This window comes from Caretta caretta, chromosome 11 (genome assembly GCF_965140235.1).
Source record: "Caretta caretta isolate rCarCar2 chromosome 11, rCarCar1.hap1, whole genome shotgun sequence".
In the NCBI taxonomy this organism is placed as follows: domain Eukaryota; kingdom Metazoa; phylum Chordata; order Testudines; family Cheloniidae; genus Caretta; species Caretta caretta.
The window spans coordinates 13,053,442-13,070,193 of record NC_134216.1 but is presented as its reverse complement, the minus strand read 5'-3'; the positions used below and the strand labels follow the sequence as shown (position 1 = coordinate 13,070,193).

At 35.2% G+C, this 16,752-nt stretch overlaps 1 protein-coding gene across 2 annotated transcripts in view; it reads left to right on the top strand.

The window, feature by feature from the left end:
* Nucleotides 1-16,148, top strand: part of ZNF148 (zinc finger protein 148) — a 46,512-nt gene extending 30,364 nt beyond the window's left edge. For both annotated transcript variants that reach the window (XM_048868604.2, XM_048868605.2), the window contains exons 4-7: nucleotides 529-652; nucleotides 1,393-1,476; nucleotides 7,975-8,093; nucleotides 8,346-16,148. In XM_048868604.2, coding sequence (XP_048724561.1) covers nucleotides 529-652; nucleotides 1,393-1,476; nucleotides 7,975-8,093; nucleotides 8,346-9,941 — 1,923 coding nt within the window. In that variant the 3' untranslated portion in view covers nucleotides 9,942-16,148. The remainder of the gene's footprint in view (nucleotides 1-528; nucleotides 653-1,392; nucleotides 1,477-7,974; nucleotides 8,094-8,345) is intronic.
* Nucleotides 16,149-16,752: the final 604 nt, after the last annotated feature.

The following is a 16,752-nucleotide window of genomic DNA, read 5'->3' as shown; positions in this document are numbered from 1 at the left end:
CAGTCTTAATTTTAGCTATGATGTGCAGTAGCAGACAGGTTATGTGGTTACTCAGGGATAAGCTTTTATACATCTTGACAATCATACAATCTTGCTTTATTTCCACAAAGATCATACAACATTCCACTTATCCTTTAAAATATGATCATCCATGGTTCTGTGCCCAAAGATAGTTTGTTTACTTTACCTCCTTCCCAACAGATGGAGAAAGTAAACACTGACATTTAAAGTGACTCCACTCTGAATAGGGAAGCTGTAAGCTGGTTTTCCATCAATTGCTTTTGTCTCCAGCATTTGTCTCCCCCTGGAAATATCTCTTGACAATTGACGATACAAAAGTTTGGAACAGGCAATTGTTGCAAATGTAAAACCAAAATCCTATTGGTGTAGATTTATAGAAGTTAGCACTATTTTTACCTGAAATATTTGAATTTTCTGCATTACAAATTCATTTTATGTTTTGATTTGTAGTCAATAAAACATCTTTAGTGGGTAGTGTGAGAACAAATTTTACTTTTTTTAAAATAGATCCTTACAATAAATGAGGATGGATCACTTGGTCTGAAAACCCCCAAATCTCATGTTTGTGAGCATTGCAATGCTGCCTTTAGAACCAACTACCATTTACAGAGACATGTCTTCATTCATACAGGTACTGCTTAACTTCACTTGTCTTTTCTCCTATATAAAGATCTGTTTACTCGCAGTAAAAATGTTTTCAGCCCTATGCGAATTTCAGTTCTAAGAGCATAGGTAACTTGGCATCTAAGCTTAGAGATTCCATGCACCAAAGTGTCAAAAGAATACCAGAAAAAATCAACATACGTTCATTAAACTGAGGCAATAACTGTTTTCAAGGTTTCTTTTCTTTCTTTATCAGAAAGTAATGGGTTGACTTGTAGCCTAAGTGCCAATATTGAACCCTTTGTAATATGTGCTCTTGATGCTTATTTGCCTGATGAGGTATCTCTGGTTTGGAGAAATGAAAAGGTACTTATCATTATAGTAGCTTGCCGGAACCCAAAATGCAGACTTATGCCAGCATCATGATTGATCTTGTTCTTGAAGAAATTACAGCCATTTCGGCTCCAACTCCTCCATGATTGTGTTAATGTGACTCATGGGGAGAATTTTGAAGTCCATATATGAAGTGAGCTGTAGCTCACGAAAGCTTATGCTCAAATAAATTGATTAGTCTCTAAGGTGCCACACGTACGCCTTTTCTTTTTGAAGTCCATATAGTTAGTAGGGATAAATTTTTTGGTATTAGACTATTTTGGAATCTGCTCAGATGCTGGTTTCTTATAGATAACTATTTTATTCCTCAAAGTAATCATCAGAAAAAACAGTTTGTAGTTATTAACTTATGGATGTGGAATTATATTGTTCAAGGTGAAAAACCATTTCAGTGCAGTCAATGCGACATGCGTTTCATACAGAAGTACCTGCTACAGAGACATGAGAAGATTCATACTGGTGAGTATAGTGCCTTGAGTATCTTTATTGGGGTGCTTAAAGAACTGTTTCCCAAATCAGGTCAGGTTTCCAATAGTAAGTGTGCAGCTTAATATCCTGTTGGAGTTTGTTTTGATTTTAACATATATGGTACAAAACATTTAGAAGTGGTTTTAGTTCTGTGCGTTAGCATTGCTTCTCTTTTCTTTGGCTGCAAAGTGAGTGTCAACTGTAGTGAGCAAATGTGGGAATTAAGTATTCTTCTTAAAATAGTCCCATAGTGGCAAATCATAAAGTTTAACAACCCATGATTTTTTCAATCTTCTCTTTTGTCATATAAAACTGACTTTTTCACTGGGGTCTTCATAGCTTAGAAGATTTCTTATTTCCTATTGAAGTAAAGGAAAACTAACAGGACTGTAATGGCCAAAATGCCTAACCCTCAAGGTATTAGCATCAGCATTACTTTTCATTCTATTTTAAAAGTTTTAATGCAGAATTATTTTAATATATTTTGTGTGTGTGTGTGTGTGTGTGTGTGTGTGTATATATATATAGTCAAATAAGGCCAAAATTTTAAAACAAATGAGAGTTAGTTTATGCGTATTTGTTTATTTTTGTCTTATTGCAATGTTCAAAATCACATTCTCTAACAGGTTTGGCTTTATTGGGTTTTTGGCATTTTGGTGCATGGCCTTTCAATCCCTCTGTAAATATTTTGTGATATGGTCCTTTTGGACTGGATGCCAATTTCTCAGCCTCTTTTACAGAAAAGCAGAGCTGGTGAATGTGTACAGTGTTTCTTGGCTGTAGCATTTAAATGGATATGAATGCTACTAATGTGAAGGTGTGTGTATGAAAGTTGAGAAAGTTAAAAACTCTGCAAAATGAATTTTTGAGCAGTGTACAGGGAGTTACATGCACAAATACCCTGTTGTTAATGGGATTTCTGTGTCTTATGATGCCATGAATCCAGACTTAGTAGGTTTCCTTTGGCCAGTCAACCACAGAAGAGTCCCACGTTCTTTTTCTGCCAGTGGTTTTGCTCTATTCCTAGTTTGTCCTCTGGCTCTGAATTGGTGAACTTCACTCTGGAGAAACTGCTGCCTTCACTCTGTGTAGATATTAATCTTGTCAAGAATGGATCACACCTTAAAAAAAAAAAAAAGAAAAAGAAAGCAGCAAAGGGTTTAAATGTTGTCACTTTTTGCAGAATCATTTTTTCTGCAGATTTTCCCTGTACATGGCTTTGAAAATGAGACTGGACAATGTATCCAATTAGCAGCTAGGCACAAGCATTATGTAAATGTCATTAGTACAGTATTTTTGAAATTCAACATTTCCAGCCCTAGAGAGAAAGCTGTTATGTTGCTTTTAGAGTTGGTTTGTTTGTTTATGCCAACTCTTGCATAGGTGTGTTAGTCTTTTGTGTATAAGAGTAAAAAACTGCAGTCTTAACAAATTAACCTTACTGTTTCCTGAACTTTTGGAAAAATATTTTCCCCCTCTCCTCAGCCTCCTACTGACTTAGCATAGTTTGGTAATTTTCTCTTGGAACTGGAATAGAGGATTTGGTTTAAACCATTAGAACCCTGGTGTTTTCCAGATGACAGTTAAATGAGTGTTTAGGACAATCTCCACTGAGGTAATTCTCTGCTTTACTGAGCATGCAGTCAGTAGGGGCTGCCTTAAAATCTTAATAAGTCCCAGTGAGCTGTGATTATTATGTTTATATGGCTTATTTGAAAAAAAGGAAATAACTTTTTTGGTTGTCTTAAAAAGTTTTTAAATCTCATTTAGTAAATAAACAGAAACTGTAGTGATAGAACCTATGGGCCTGTGTTATATTGGAGGTCAGACTAGATGATCACAGTGGTCCTTTCTGGCTTTATAATCTGTGGATTTTGGTGTCCTGCCTCAGTTATAGTTTGGCTCCTTACTGTCTACACACCTAAAAATCCTTCTTTATTTTAATTTAGATATGGTATTCTTCACCACTGGTCCTAAATTGTTGTCCAGTGTTGCAGTATGCTGTTCAACAGTTGCATACTGGGATCTTCCAAATAATTTACATTTTAAGATTGCCTTCTGTGGCTAGAAGGTGAATACTGTCTCCATGATTTTACTCTGGGAGAAAAAAGTCTTTTCCTTGGTCTTCAACTTCAGTATTGCCATAGATTCTTTTTGTCTGAAGAGGGTGAGAATCCATGGGAAGTGTTTCTGCCTAACTCTCCCTTTCTCTTTTGTAAACAGTTTTCTGCACCAGCTTCCTACCTCTGCATTCTTGCCTCACATCCTAGTTCTTTAATCCAGCTCACTTTACATTTTGAGTACAAAAAATTTAAAAAATAGATAAAACAGTCTTAGGACTAACAAGACATCTGCCAAACATAATTGCTCAATCACTGTTTTTATGTTGCTTGCCTTTTCTACTCTTTTGTCTAAATTTTGTGTTTAGATTGTAAGTTCTTCCTAGGTGTTTGCTTGCATAACTGTTAAGCGTCCTGTTCACTACACTTTGTAGCTGCACTTTGTAAATACATTTTAAAATTAATATTAACAGACTTTCAGTACAGACGTGTCCAAAACATCTGAGGTGATTTTTCCTTTATATGACTTAGATCAGTAACCTACATAATATATTGTACATTCCATTTAAGTTATTCCTTTCCTTCTATATGCAGTCTTTTCCCACTCATTAACCCTGTTAAGGAAAATGTATCCTCAACTCTTTCCCTAGTTTAAGAGAAGAAGATTGTTTCCTAATGATCTTATCAAGTCACATAATGTGTCCTGGTTCAAAAGTTGGATAGAATTTTACAAAAAAAGTCTACCTTCAGTTTTCAGCTCTGTAAAATGGTTTACAGGAGGCATCAGATCATCTTAAGAATAGAAGATGAATTTTCTGATACATTTTTAATACTTTTCTAACATACTCATCCTTACAGAGATTTAAACCAGAGTTAACTGTGGTATTAACTTCACAGACTCACCTTCACAAGGCATTTCTTAATTTTATCTGGAAGAACATTATGCCACTCTGCTGAATAATATCTTCCGAGATGTAGCAGCTCATTTGGGAACAGTTTCCTCAAATCAAGATTCCTCCTCTTTCCAGTCAAAATCTAGACAGAAATAATGTTTAGATTTGAAGGCGTACTTAGTGTATACTCGCAAAGGCCCCAAATTCTCTCTTATGATCTGACCCATTCACACTTTTCAAATGGTGTAAAGGGGACAGATAACTGGGAGAGTAACCTACCAGCATATTTCCCCATCTCACCCCACCGAGGGCCTACCCAGTTAGAGTAAAGCAGTGTAAGGGCTCTACAACAGTCCATTTATGCAGCCCCGGGGGCATGCTTGGGGGTGAGAGGTGTGTGAACAGAGCACTATGCTCCAGCCTTTACGGGCTGGCAGAATGACTTCTATAGGGATGTTAAAGCTAAAATAAGTTTGAACTTTCTCTAGTGCTGTTCCCATTTGGGCTGGGGAGGCCCAAAATGTGGGAGGCAAAGCCACCTTTGCCCCAACTCCAGAGTTAGGTTTTAAAGGGGGATTTAAATGACAGTAAGGGGGGCATTTGGTAGACAAGAAGCAGGAAGTTGTTCCAAAAGTTGGGACAATGTGATAGCACAAAATTGGGAATGGTAGGAAACAGGAAAAGGAAACAGCAAGGAAAGAGGATTGAAAGCAGGATAGGGAATGATGGGAGTGATATGGAGTATAAAACTAGAGCAGAAATATAGATGGGACAGAATTTTTAGGGCTTTGAAGGTAATGGTGAAGTTCTTGAACTTGATTCAAGAAGCAGGTAGAAGGTTAGGCAAAAATACAACACTACGGTAAAAGTGGTATAAACACCTAGATAAATAAGTGTGAAAGTACTGATCTGATTACAGTGAAAGTGGAGAGAGAACTTTAATAATGGCTAAACTGAGTAGACTGGAGTTGGAGAGGTACAAAGCTAGAAGGCCAGAGAGGAGAAATGTATGATATTCAATACAAGAGATGAACATATTATGAGCAAGTGGGTAGTGAAGTAAACCAGATTTTGGTGATAGTATTAAAAAGGAAGAAGTAACAAACGTTATCAAGAGACTAGATGTGGAAGGAGGAAGAGGGAACTCAAAGACGATACTGAGGATGTGAGCCTGGGGAGAGGTAGACAGGGAAGGAGCAGCAAAGAGCGTTCAGGATGGAAGATAAGTTCAGTTTCTGAGAGAATAAATTTGAGATGGCAGCAGGCCATCCAAGAGGAGGTCTCTGAGAAGCACTGGAGATGCAAGACTCAGTAGCTGGCGTTGGAAGCTATCTGCATAAAGGTGAGAGATGAAACCGTGGTAGCTGATGGGGTCACCAAGGGAGACAATATATAGATGATCTAAAAAGGTCTTTTCTTTTCTAGTTTCTATGAATCAGATTTCCAATACAGATTTACTGTAGGTCTGTCTAATTATATCACAGAATAATAATGATACTCAGATAATTAAAATGTAAGCTTCAATAGTAGGCTATTTACAGTAGATGGAGAATCTGTTCACTACATGGATATTGGAAGGAAGGTTACATAGAATGTATACAGTGTTTATTTTTTTAATTTTGCATCATCCATTTGGAATTCTAAGTAATAATGAGGGAAAACTGCAGTACTATAAATGTTAGTGTCTTATATGAGGCTTTAGCCATGCTACCCTTATTTACATTAGTACTGGGATGTGGTTAAATTCCTCTATATTGAGTGGAAAATATACCTCTGAGTATCAAATTCATAACTTAGTAATAATGAGAACAGATAACACAGTATCACATAAGCTCAGATGGAAAGGGTGGAACAATCTAAACCTTACTTCTAGAAACAAAGGAGGGATGCCAGTATTGTCTGCAATAAAAAACATTGCGTTGTTTCCAGGACCAAAACCATGTTGGCAGATGCTGTCAGCAGAATCCCTGTTTTCTATCTCATTAAATCACAAGATTGCATAATAAATATTCAGAAAAAAGAACCATCAGTCACATCAACAACAATAAATAAGTTTGACATTGGAGAACAAAAAGATAACCAGATAATGCAGAGACTTAGATATGGTTATTGAGAAGTGGTAGGACTGGGATATATTATTTATGTCTAGATACTGTAATTCCTATTTCCTGAAGAGATTTACATCTATACAGAATCCAAGCTGTATTATAATACCCTATTGGCCAAGATGATACTGGTTTAATTTATTTTTTTAATTTAATTTTGCCCCAGTCTCTCTCCATTATGAAAGATGGAACTTTTTCCCCTGGACAAATACCAGGATCTCAGTAATTTTTTCTTCTTAAGAAACTAGTTTATATGGGAATATGTGTAATTAATTAATTCATTCATAAAGACTAATGTGCCTTAGCTTTGCAGATTGTTTTGCAGTTATTAAAAAGACAAGATTTCTGCCTTTATTCTACAGTCTTGAAGCCTTAATATTACATCTATAATGCAAGAGATGTCCTGCTCTTCAGGTGAATTCCATTGAATAACAGTGAGTTCCTGTAAAAGAGAGACACTCTGCAAGACAGGTAGATTGTTTTTAGGCTTCATCAGACAAAGGACAAAAGTTAAAACAAAGAGAGATCATCTGAGTTACTTTATAATGTGAATGGATGTTTATACATTTTGTTTATTTTTAATTAAGAACAAATTAGGTGAGAGGTATAGGTAGCACAGGAGTGGAAATAGCATTCAGAATATGTTGTCTGAACAAATGAATAATATGACAAAGGGAAAGACTTCCATTTCCATTTGCCAGAATGAATTTAACTACAGAGATTTGCTGTTTTTAATTTAATTACCAAAAGAAAAGGTCAAGTGAACATGCCTTTTACTTATTATTGGAAATATTCTAGAAATCAAACCAAAATTCTTAAATTATTTAGGGCCATTATTTCAGCTTTTCATACAGATATGGAGGTAAAGAAGAGGGAGAACTATAGAAAATAACACAGATATTTTAAACTTTTTTAACCACTGACATCTTGAAAAGTTGAATTTCTTTTTTAGAAAATAGTGTCAAATGGTGCAAGAAAAGAGAAAGAATTTAGGCCTTGTCATCAGTACAGTCTTCTCATTGTCCTAAATATGTATTTTTGGCAACAATTCATCTTGAAAAATATTTTTCTATCCTATGCAATCTTAAATAACACTTCGGATTTACAGTACATATCTGCACCTAGGGAACAGAGATGGCAATAGAAACTGGTTACTTAAAATTTCCCCTTTTTTAATTAGAATTTCTTGGTATATAATTCCCTTTTTTGCTTTCCTTCATGGTATTCTTGATATATTAGTGAATACAGGGAAAATTGAGACTTATATGAATGAACACAGATTGCTTTTTCAACAGGAGCATACTAAATCCTCTTCTCCATTACTTCCAGTAGAGGCTAGTAATATTTGCCAAGGTTATCATGTGGAATAACCCTTTGTTTTTCTGTTTTTATTTTGTTTAAACTATATATTAATATAATGACTGTTTTTAGGTGAAAAACCATTTCGCTGTGATGAATGTGGTATGAGGTTCATACAGAAGTATCATATGGAAAGGCACAAGAGAACTCATAGTGGAGAGAAGCCTTACCAGTGTGAATATTGTTTGCAGGTAAGATGGTTAATTGAAATAATTCACATTATTTTAAAAACTGAAATAACAAACCTGATTCTAAAGTAATACACACAAGAATTTCTCTAGATTTTGAAGTCTTACAAGCCTACAAATTGATGTAAAAAAATTATACTAATGCAAACTGAATGTATGTTGTAGAGCAGCCTTCAGTTGAAGTGGCTGAACTTACAATCAAAGTTGGCTTTTCTTATTTATATATTTTTCTCTAACTTAAAATATCCTCTGCAGTACTTTTCCAGGACTGACCGTGTGCTGAAACATAAACGTATGTGCCATGAGAGCCGTGATAAGAAACCTAATAGAAGTGCCACCAAAGTTGGCCTTTTGACATCCGAGGAAGATCCTGGCTTCTCTACACCGATGAAAGATAGCTCCTTGCCAAAGAAGAAAAGGCAGAAAACAGAGAAAGCAAAGTCTGTGGACAAGGAAATTGGAGATAAATCAGAACAGAAGAAAGATAAAAATGACTTCTTGCCCTTGTATTCTGCCAGTGCTAAAGTAAAGGATGAATATATGGTGGCAGAATATGCTGTTGAGATGCCACATTCTTCTGTCAGTGGGTCACACTTAGAAGATGCAAATTCTGGAGAAATACACCCACCTAAACTGGTTCTCAAAAAAGTTAATAGTAAGAGAAGTCTAAAACAGCCACTTGAGCAAAGTCAGACCATTTCACCTTTATCTACATATGAAGAGAACAAGGTTTCAAAGTATGCCTTTGATCTTGTGGATAAACAAGGTTTATTGGACGCAGATGGTAATGCTGACATTGACCAAGTTGATACTTTACAGGAAGGACCCAGTAAACCTGTACACAGCAGCACTAATTATGATGACGCAATGCAGTTTTTAAAGAAAAAGAGGTATCTGCAAGCGGCTAGTAATAATAGTAGAGAATATGCCCTGAATGTAGGTACTATAGCATCTCAACCTTCAGTAACACAGGCAGCCGTAGCAAGTGTCATTGATGAAAGTACCACAGCATCCATATTAGATTCACAGGCACTGAATGTGGAAATTAAAAGTAACCATGACAAAAATGTCATTCCAGACGAGGTGCTTCAAACCCTACTAGATCATTATTCCCACAAGGCTAATGGACAACATGAAATATCTTTCAATGTGACGGATACTGAGGTGACCTCCAGTATATCAATCAATTCTTCTGAAGTATCTGAGGTCACCCAGTCTGAAACTGTTGGAACAAGCTCTCAAGCTTCCTCATCAGATAAAGCCAGTATGTTACAAGAATATTCAAAGTTTCTACAACAAGCGTTGGATAGAACTAGCCAAAATGATGCCTATTTGAACAACCCAAGCCTTAATTTTGTGACTGATAACCAGACTCTTACAAGCCAGCCAGCATTCTCTTCCATAGACAAACAGGTCTATGCTTCTATACCTGTCAATAGCTTTCGATCAGGAATGAACTCTCCATTAAGAACAACTCCAGACAAGTCTCATTTTGGACTAATGGTTGCTGATTCCCAGCACTCTTTTCCCTTTTCAGGTGATGAGGCAAATCATTCTTCCTCCTCCTCTACACAGGACTTCTTGGATCAAGTGACTTCTCAGAAGAAAGCAGAGGCACAGCCTGTCCATCAGGCTTATCAAATGAGCTCCTTTGAGCAGCCCTTCAGAGCTCAATACCATGGAGCAAGAGCTGGAATATCACCTCAGTTTAGCACTGCCAACGGACAGGTGAACCTGCGAGGGCCAGGGACAAGTGCTGAATTCCCTGAATTTCCCTTGGTGAATGTAAATGATAATAGAGCTGGGATGACTTCTTCACCGGATGCCACAACGGGCCAGACTTTTGGCTAAAAAAATCTTTGTAAATAATATTGGCACTTTAGAACAGATCTGTCAAGGGTGGTGTTGCTTTGTATAAGATGGAGTGCTGTACAGCTTTTAAGAATGTTGTGTTATAACAAAAGTAAGCTGATATAGCAAGATCAGTAACTTCATTTTTGGTTAGTCACCAATCATTGAACTGCCTTACATGTTGTCTCCCCTATAAAAGGCAGTTTATTACTCACTTGTTCGAGACCAGAAAATTGCTCTTTTACATACACTTAAATTTAAAACAAAACAAAAAACCTAAGGTAAGGTTTCCTCCCATAATAGTTTCCTATTTGGTTTCATTGTACATTCTTGGGAGAACAGTAATTGTCATGTTGTTGTCATTTTCTAAGCTTGTCAGTGTAGTCATTGCTCTTCAGCAGGGAATCTAAATATACTAAACAGAATAAACTAAAAGTTTAAATGTCAAGAGATTATGGCTAAACCACAGTGGTGTATTCTATAGAAATACCTTTTCTTCCCTCTCTCTTAAAATGAAGTATATGCCATATGCCCTTTATTTTTGCTTTGCATTACACTGAGCTGTGTTTTGGAGGAAAGAAGTAATAATAAATTCTTATAGACTAACTCCATTATTTAAAAGTTTAATTAATTTAAAATACTTTAAAAACTTTTTTAGCAAAATACATGTCTGCTAATGCATTTACTTCAGTCCTGAAGTGTGTTGCATATTTCTTTGTACAGTTGAACCTAGACATAACTTTTTATGATTCTTTCAGATGCAGATATCAAGATTTTGAAGTTTTAGTTAAAATACTCTGTAGATTACATTCCCAATTACATAAAGCTTACACAAATTGTGTATTCTGAGATTTTAAAGCTTAATTGTACTTTACCCTGCATATTCACAGTGATTAACAAAGAGCACTTAGATTCTATTTGATATTTTTTGATTTCTCAAAGAATAAAAACTATTTTAGATTTTTAGGTCTGATATGGCTGCATCATTATCATATGATACAACACTGATTATCATTTTTTAATATAAAATGAGATTGGAATTTCTTAGCTTCTGTAAAAACTGGTTTAATTCTCTCTGTCTAGAACTTTGACAATTCAGATAATTAAAAATACTAAAGCATCCCTGTAAGCTGGAGAAGTGGGCCTTCTAATTTCATATCTTTTTAGCGATTTCTTAATGAACAATGTTCATTACAATTTTACCAACCAAAACTGTTGACTAATGCTAGTGAACAGAATTTTTTTTCAGTATAGATGAATGATCAGAAGCTTTTGTTGCATTTCACAGTATAAATAAACTGCAAACTTTATCTCTGTACCATGAATATGTTTTCTTAATAGTACTTTGGCTTGAAGTATACAGTAAGGTACGATAAATAGTTCTGTGTGCATTTTTAAGGTGGTGAAATTGGAGTAACATAAATGTGTTGTGTAGTTTAACAATTTTAAAATTTTGAACTTCATGTTCATTCTTTTGCACCTTTCCCTAGAGGGTACATGTTCAGGTAGTTTAAGGCAGTTTAAACCTAACATCGTAGGTTGATTAACCATTAAGTGGGGATACAGATAAGGATGCATACATCCCTTTACAGAGCTGTCACTGGCTGACATCTCTCAAATAAAACCATCAGCTTGGAGAGGAGGTTGAGCCCCATCCTGCAGAAGAACACCCTCCCCAGCCAGCAGACTCGAGTGGGAGAGTGCAACTTACCCATTCCCAAAATAGTAACCACATTTTATTGTTTTGCATCATTGTAGCTGCAGTAACTCCCTTGGGCCCATTTTAGGAAGAAAATTCATCTGGAATCCATAGACTGCACCTCAAGTGGCCAGGGAGATCATTTACATGAGCTTCCTGCATAACTCATTTGTATACAGTGAGACCAGATTCTTATTGCCCTGTGATGGCCTTAACTATTCTTAGGATTTGTTGGCCCAATGTGCAGCTGTTTTATGATGCTGCAAGAGGTTATATTCCCTACCACTTTCTTACAGTAACAGGTCTGAAGATTTGGCCCTGAGTTAAGTAGAAAAATAAACATCCAGGGAGAAAAGCGAAATCATTGCACAATATTAGTGACACATAAGGAAACATCTTTAAAAGAATATTTCTAACCTGATTGTGTCCCTTGAATTTTTTCTACATTATTGTTTGAGTCTCCTGTCCTACTTGCATAGACATACACACGTATATGGCACCTAACTCACAACAAGAAACACCCTGTCATGAAGCAGATACCTCATTTCCATTAAATATTACTTCCATCACATCCTAGCTTTCACTGTCCCCATAGATCTACATCGGCATCTTTGGTTTAATATCCTACCATTGCAAATATATGACCATTTATTTACCATTGTTTTAAGAAAGTTCCCTTGGGGCTAGATTATTACAGCATTTAGTTGGACACACAGGAAATAAGAGGGAGTAAAGCCTACTAGGCCCTTGCCAGATTGATGACTGGCTATGTTGAATAGGGCACGAGCTACTCTGCTGATACTCTGTTGTGAGAAGGGGGGGGGGGGACCTTGGCTCCACTCTCTGCACACTAGCCAGAATAGTTAACTTTGTGCATAGTGGTGAGTATGGTGTTTCACACAAAGGGTGAAATAACTTGCTTCTCTCCAGAGGAGGAATTGTGGTTCTCTGAGTCACAGTTCGTTCTCTGGTGTGTTCCTGGGGTATTACAGCTGTGCTCTGTGACGTAGGGCAAGATGTAAAGTCCCCACTCTATCCCATGGTGATTATTTTGTAGATCTACTTTATACATATAGTTAGAGGGCGTGCTAATAGTTAATCCGTGGAAATTTAGGCCTTTTCTACCTGGAGAAATTTACCAGCAGAATTCTTCCAATATGATTTTGTTGCTATAGTCATACCAGTATTATTCTGCCAGTAAATTTCCCTCTTTAGATAAGCCTGTATTTTTTAACAATTTCATCAATTAAAAAAATATTTTTCCCTTCAACATATTTTATTGTTTACATCCTAACACACACTCACATGTTTCCCCCCTTTTGATCTGACGGATGTTTATTCTCATCTGTGCCCCCTATGTATTTGAGGGAACTAAAAATGAAAATGACTTTTTATTCACTACATTGTTCATTTACCACCATTATTAAGTTAGCACACTTTTGGGAATAGCATTTACATCTCAGCAAGCCAACAATAGAAGTTCTTACATTATTTTAGAGGTTGTGAAAGGTGTGGATGTGTGTGTGTGTAAGGTGTGGGATCTTTTATGGCTGGTTTTTTCTGTGACAGAATCAGGATAAATGAAAAATATATATTTAGAAAATTGAGGGCATTTACTCCCAGACTGTAATAATTTTAAATAGATAGTATTTTGGGCCTAAATTACTAGGCAGAATCCCTTTTAGCACTAGTCCTTTATTATGTTTTACCACAATTATAACTACTAATGAAGGAATTGATTTGCAAAGGTATATTAGTAAGCATCTACATTTTCTTGTACTGGTATGAGAGTGAGTTAATCATAAATGACAAAGTTTGAAGAGGAGGATAGCATTGTGTACTACTATACACTGGTCTTATAAACAGTAATATGAAGAATTTAAATCAGGCTTTAAGATGAATTTTTTCATGGCCCTGTGTGTCTCCTGGTGTTGCCTGTGGGAAAATTATGGTGCAAGAAGAAAATACAACAACCCGTAAAATACTCATTGTGGTTTAACATTTTTATTACTTTTTATATTTATATTGTAGGTTGTCAATGTTTTGACAAAGGGCGCAGTTCAGTGATAAAGGGGAAATACAATAAAATCTTTCTAATTCACTGATTGCTAATCAAAGCACCCCCTATTTCTTACACATACAATCTGCTTTCTCCCCACTCTGCAAAGTATTAATAGTAAAGTACTGTAGTGAGGTCTCACTTTAATGACTGTTACTTCAACCAAGTATACTACAGAACATTTATTAGAATACTCTGAAGTAGTATAATGAAAACTAACTACAGTTGTCGCAATAAATGAACGAAGTACATTTTGTGATGTGATATCCTTGCCTTTGTTTGCTTGCTTACTTGCTACTTCTCAAAATTCAGTCATTTGTAATGGTTTTCCAAGTCGTCATTGCGCATTAATGCGGTACTGCTGTGGCTTTTTTCAAAAATGTTTGGTTTTCCCTCTGAAAAATCTGGATTAAACAATATATTCCATGCTTGTTTTGAATATTTTTAAGTTTTCATCATGTGCAGCAAAAATTTGAAAATGACCCAAATAATCTACTCTGAATTTTGCAGTATTGCATTATTCTGTGTATGTAAATTTGCAAACTGAATTTTCTTGTTAGATTTTTTTTTTGTAATTCATTACAAATTGCAGGGAAATTCCTAATATTCCTGGGAATACATTTGGAAACTTTAGCAGGGAGACATATGCTTGTGCTATGGTACTTGAGTTGGTACCAATACACATGTGGACTTTCAAATTATGTGGTTAATACTGAGGCAAAATAATAATTGTATGCTTTATTAGTGTTAAAAGTTCTACTAAATGGAAACCTTGTAATTTTGAAAGTTCATTCATTTTATGTTGGTGCATGTTTATGTTAAGCATGTAACACATTAAACTAGAATTCACTTTTGCAAAGAACATGTACTAAGAAAGTATTACTGTTAATGAAAAACACGTTTTAAGTTTAAATTTGAACTTTTGTTCAGTTTTAAATTGCTTTAAGTCAGGGAAATAAATTTTATAGTTGCTTTTGTTATACTCTGCATATAAAAACCTTATGTTTCCTTTTAAAAACTATTTCTTTTCTTAGGATACACAAATTGAGGCGAGCAAACATTTCTAAGATTTGTTTCTTGCTTTCCTTAATCCAATGGATGGAAAGCTAAAATTGTGTAAACAACATTATTTTATTTTTTTATGCAATATCTTGCTGTAAATATGATTTATCAAATAAGGATGTACCTATGATCGAATCTTTGATTCTGCACAGTTAGAGTTTATATATAAATATAAATGTGTCTTGACAATCAAGGACTTATGTCAGTCTTCCTTTATGATGATGATTATTGTTCTGCATTCCATTTGTTTGAATTGAGTACCAATGTGGAAATCTGTATTGTCTGTAAAGTATGTAATGTTTTTATAGCTTGTTTAAAAAAAAAACAAAAAACAAACCCACGAAAATTTCTGTGAATATATACAAACTAATCACAGTACTGCTTTATGTTAGAAGGCATATGATGTTGTACTGTATGTAAGCAATAATACATGACAGTGCTAACTTTACAAGTAGCATAAGGATAGTTCCAAAAATAGTTTTGGAGTTAATAGCCTTGTTTGAGTTAATCAATACTCTTAATCATTTTTTATAAATAAATTCAACTGTCCTCCTGTTGGAGCATATAACATTGTTTACACAGCACAATTTCAGTCACAGAGGAGACAGTCTTTAGATTTATGACTTCGTCTGTACACGCTTTCAGTAAAAAATGAATGGCTTTACTTCACTTCTGCAAGATGAGGAAGACTGCAAAAGTTTAGTTTTAAAGGAATAGAGATACTTTTCTGCTTCTGTGCTGATTCCTGACAATTCTTTTACTTTAATTCAGAGTCCTTAAGTCCTGATACTGACCTGATGTGACTTGGGGCTCCAATATAAAGGAATAGTTCTCTTCATAATTCATATACAGCTAAATAGTGAATCTACAAGTTGTATGTTCATTTTATGTGCTAATCTTTTAAGTGTGAGCTATCCTCAACTGATGAGATGGGTTTATTCAGTTATTAAGGTGTCAAACTTACTTTAGTTTGAACTGACTAGGTATTGGATGGTAGAGTGTGGCATAGCTATTTGGACACAGTCATCCCTGCTTTAGAAAAAACACAGATTTATAAATGTAAATGACCTACATTTTATAAGAGAAATGTTTTTAAATGCTAGTCAGTTATATAATATGTGCTTTGAAGGATTTGCTAGTCCACTTCCGTCACTTTTAGTACACTGGTATCTTTTATATGTAATGTATGCTTTTTATTATTGTAGCAAAACGTTTCAGTAGAAGGAATTTTGCAACAGTATGGAGGGAATTTTCATTGTCAGAAATGAATTATACTGGATTTTGTCTGTGTACTCTTGTCTTTATTTTAATGCTGCCTGGAAGGGAACTTCGTATCCAAATAAAACAGGTGACCTTTTATTTCAAGGGCATACTATGTAGTGCTAAATTGAGTCTGGAAATATGATGATTTTGAATATATATATATATATATAGGAACACTGTTACAGTGCATTTTCTGATACAGTGTTATTTTCCTGAAGTCCATATGCCTTCTTTGTATTTCAACTAATAAAAAAAGACCAACACCCTATAGTTAAGTTTTTGGCAGGATAATAGGTTTATTTCAGTGGTAATACAGTATTCTTTTAACCTACATCATCAGCTCCGTCCATTTTATTGTCTGTGTAAAAAAAAAAAAACCCCTCAAATTCCATCTGTAAAAAAATTGTACATAAATAATAGATGGTTTTATATAAACCTGAAAAGTATGAATTTGTAAATTCCTTATGTTTCTGATAGAAATTAGGAGATGAGTCTTAGTTCCTGTGAGATCAGGGATTTCATGACAAAGGTGGGTGTGTGTGTGTGTGCAAGAGAGAGAGAGGGAGAGAGTTGTCAAACAAAAAAGTATAAAAGGGTTATTTCATTTCAAAGCAGTCTCTAAGCATTTAAATTTAATAATCCATTCAGAAAGGTGAAAAATATTTTGCAGGGAAGTTATTTAACCAGAATTGTTTAGGTTTTAGTGTTTGATCTTGCTCCCATTCAAG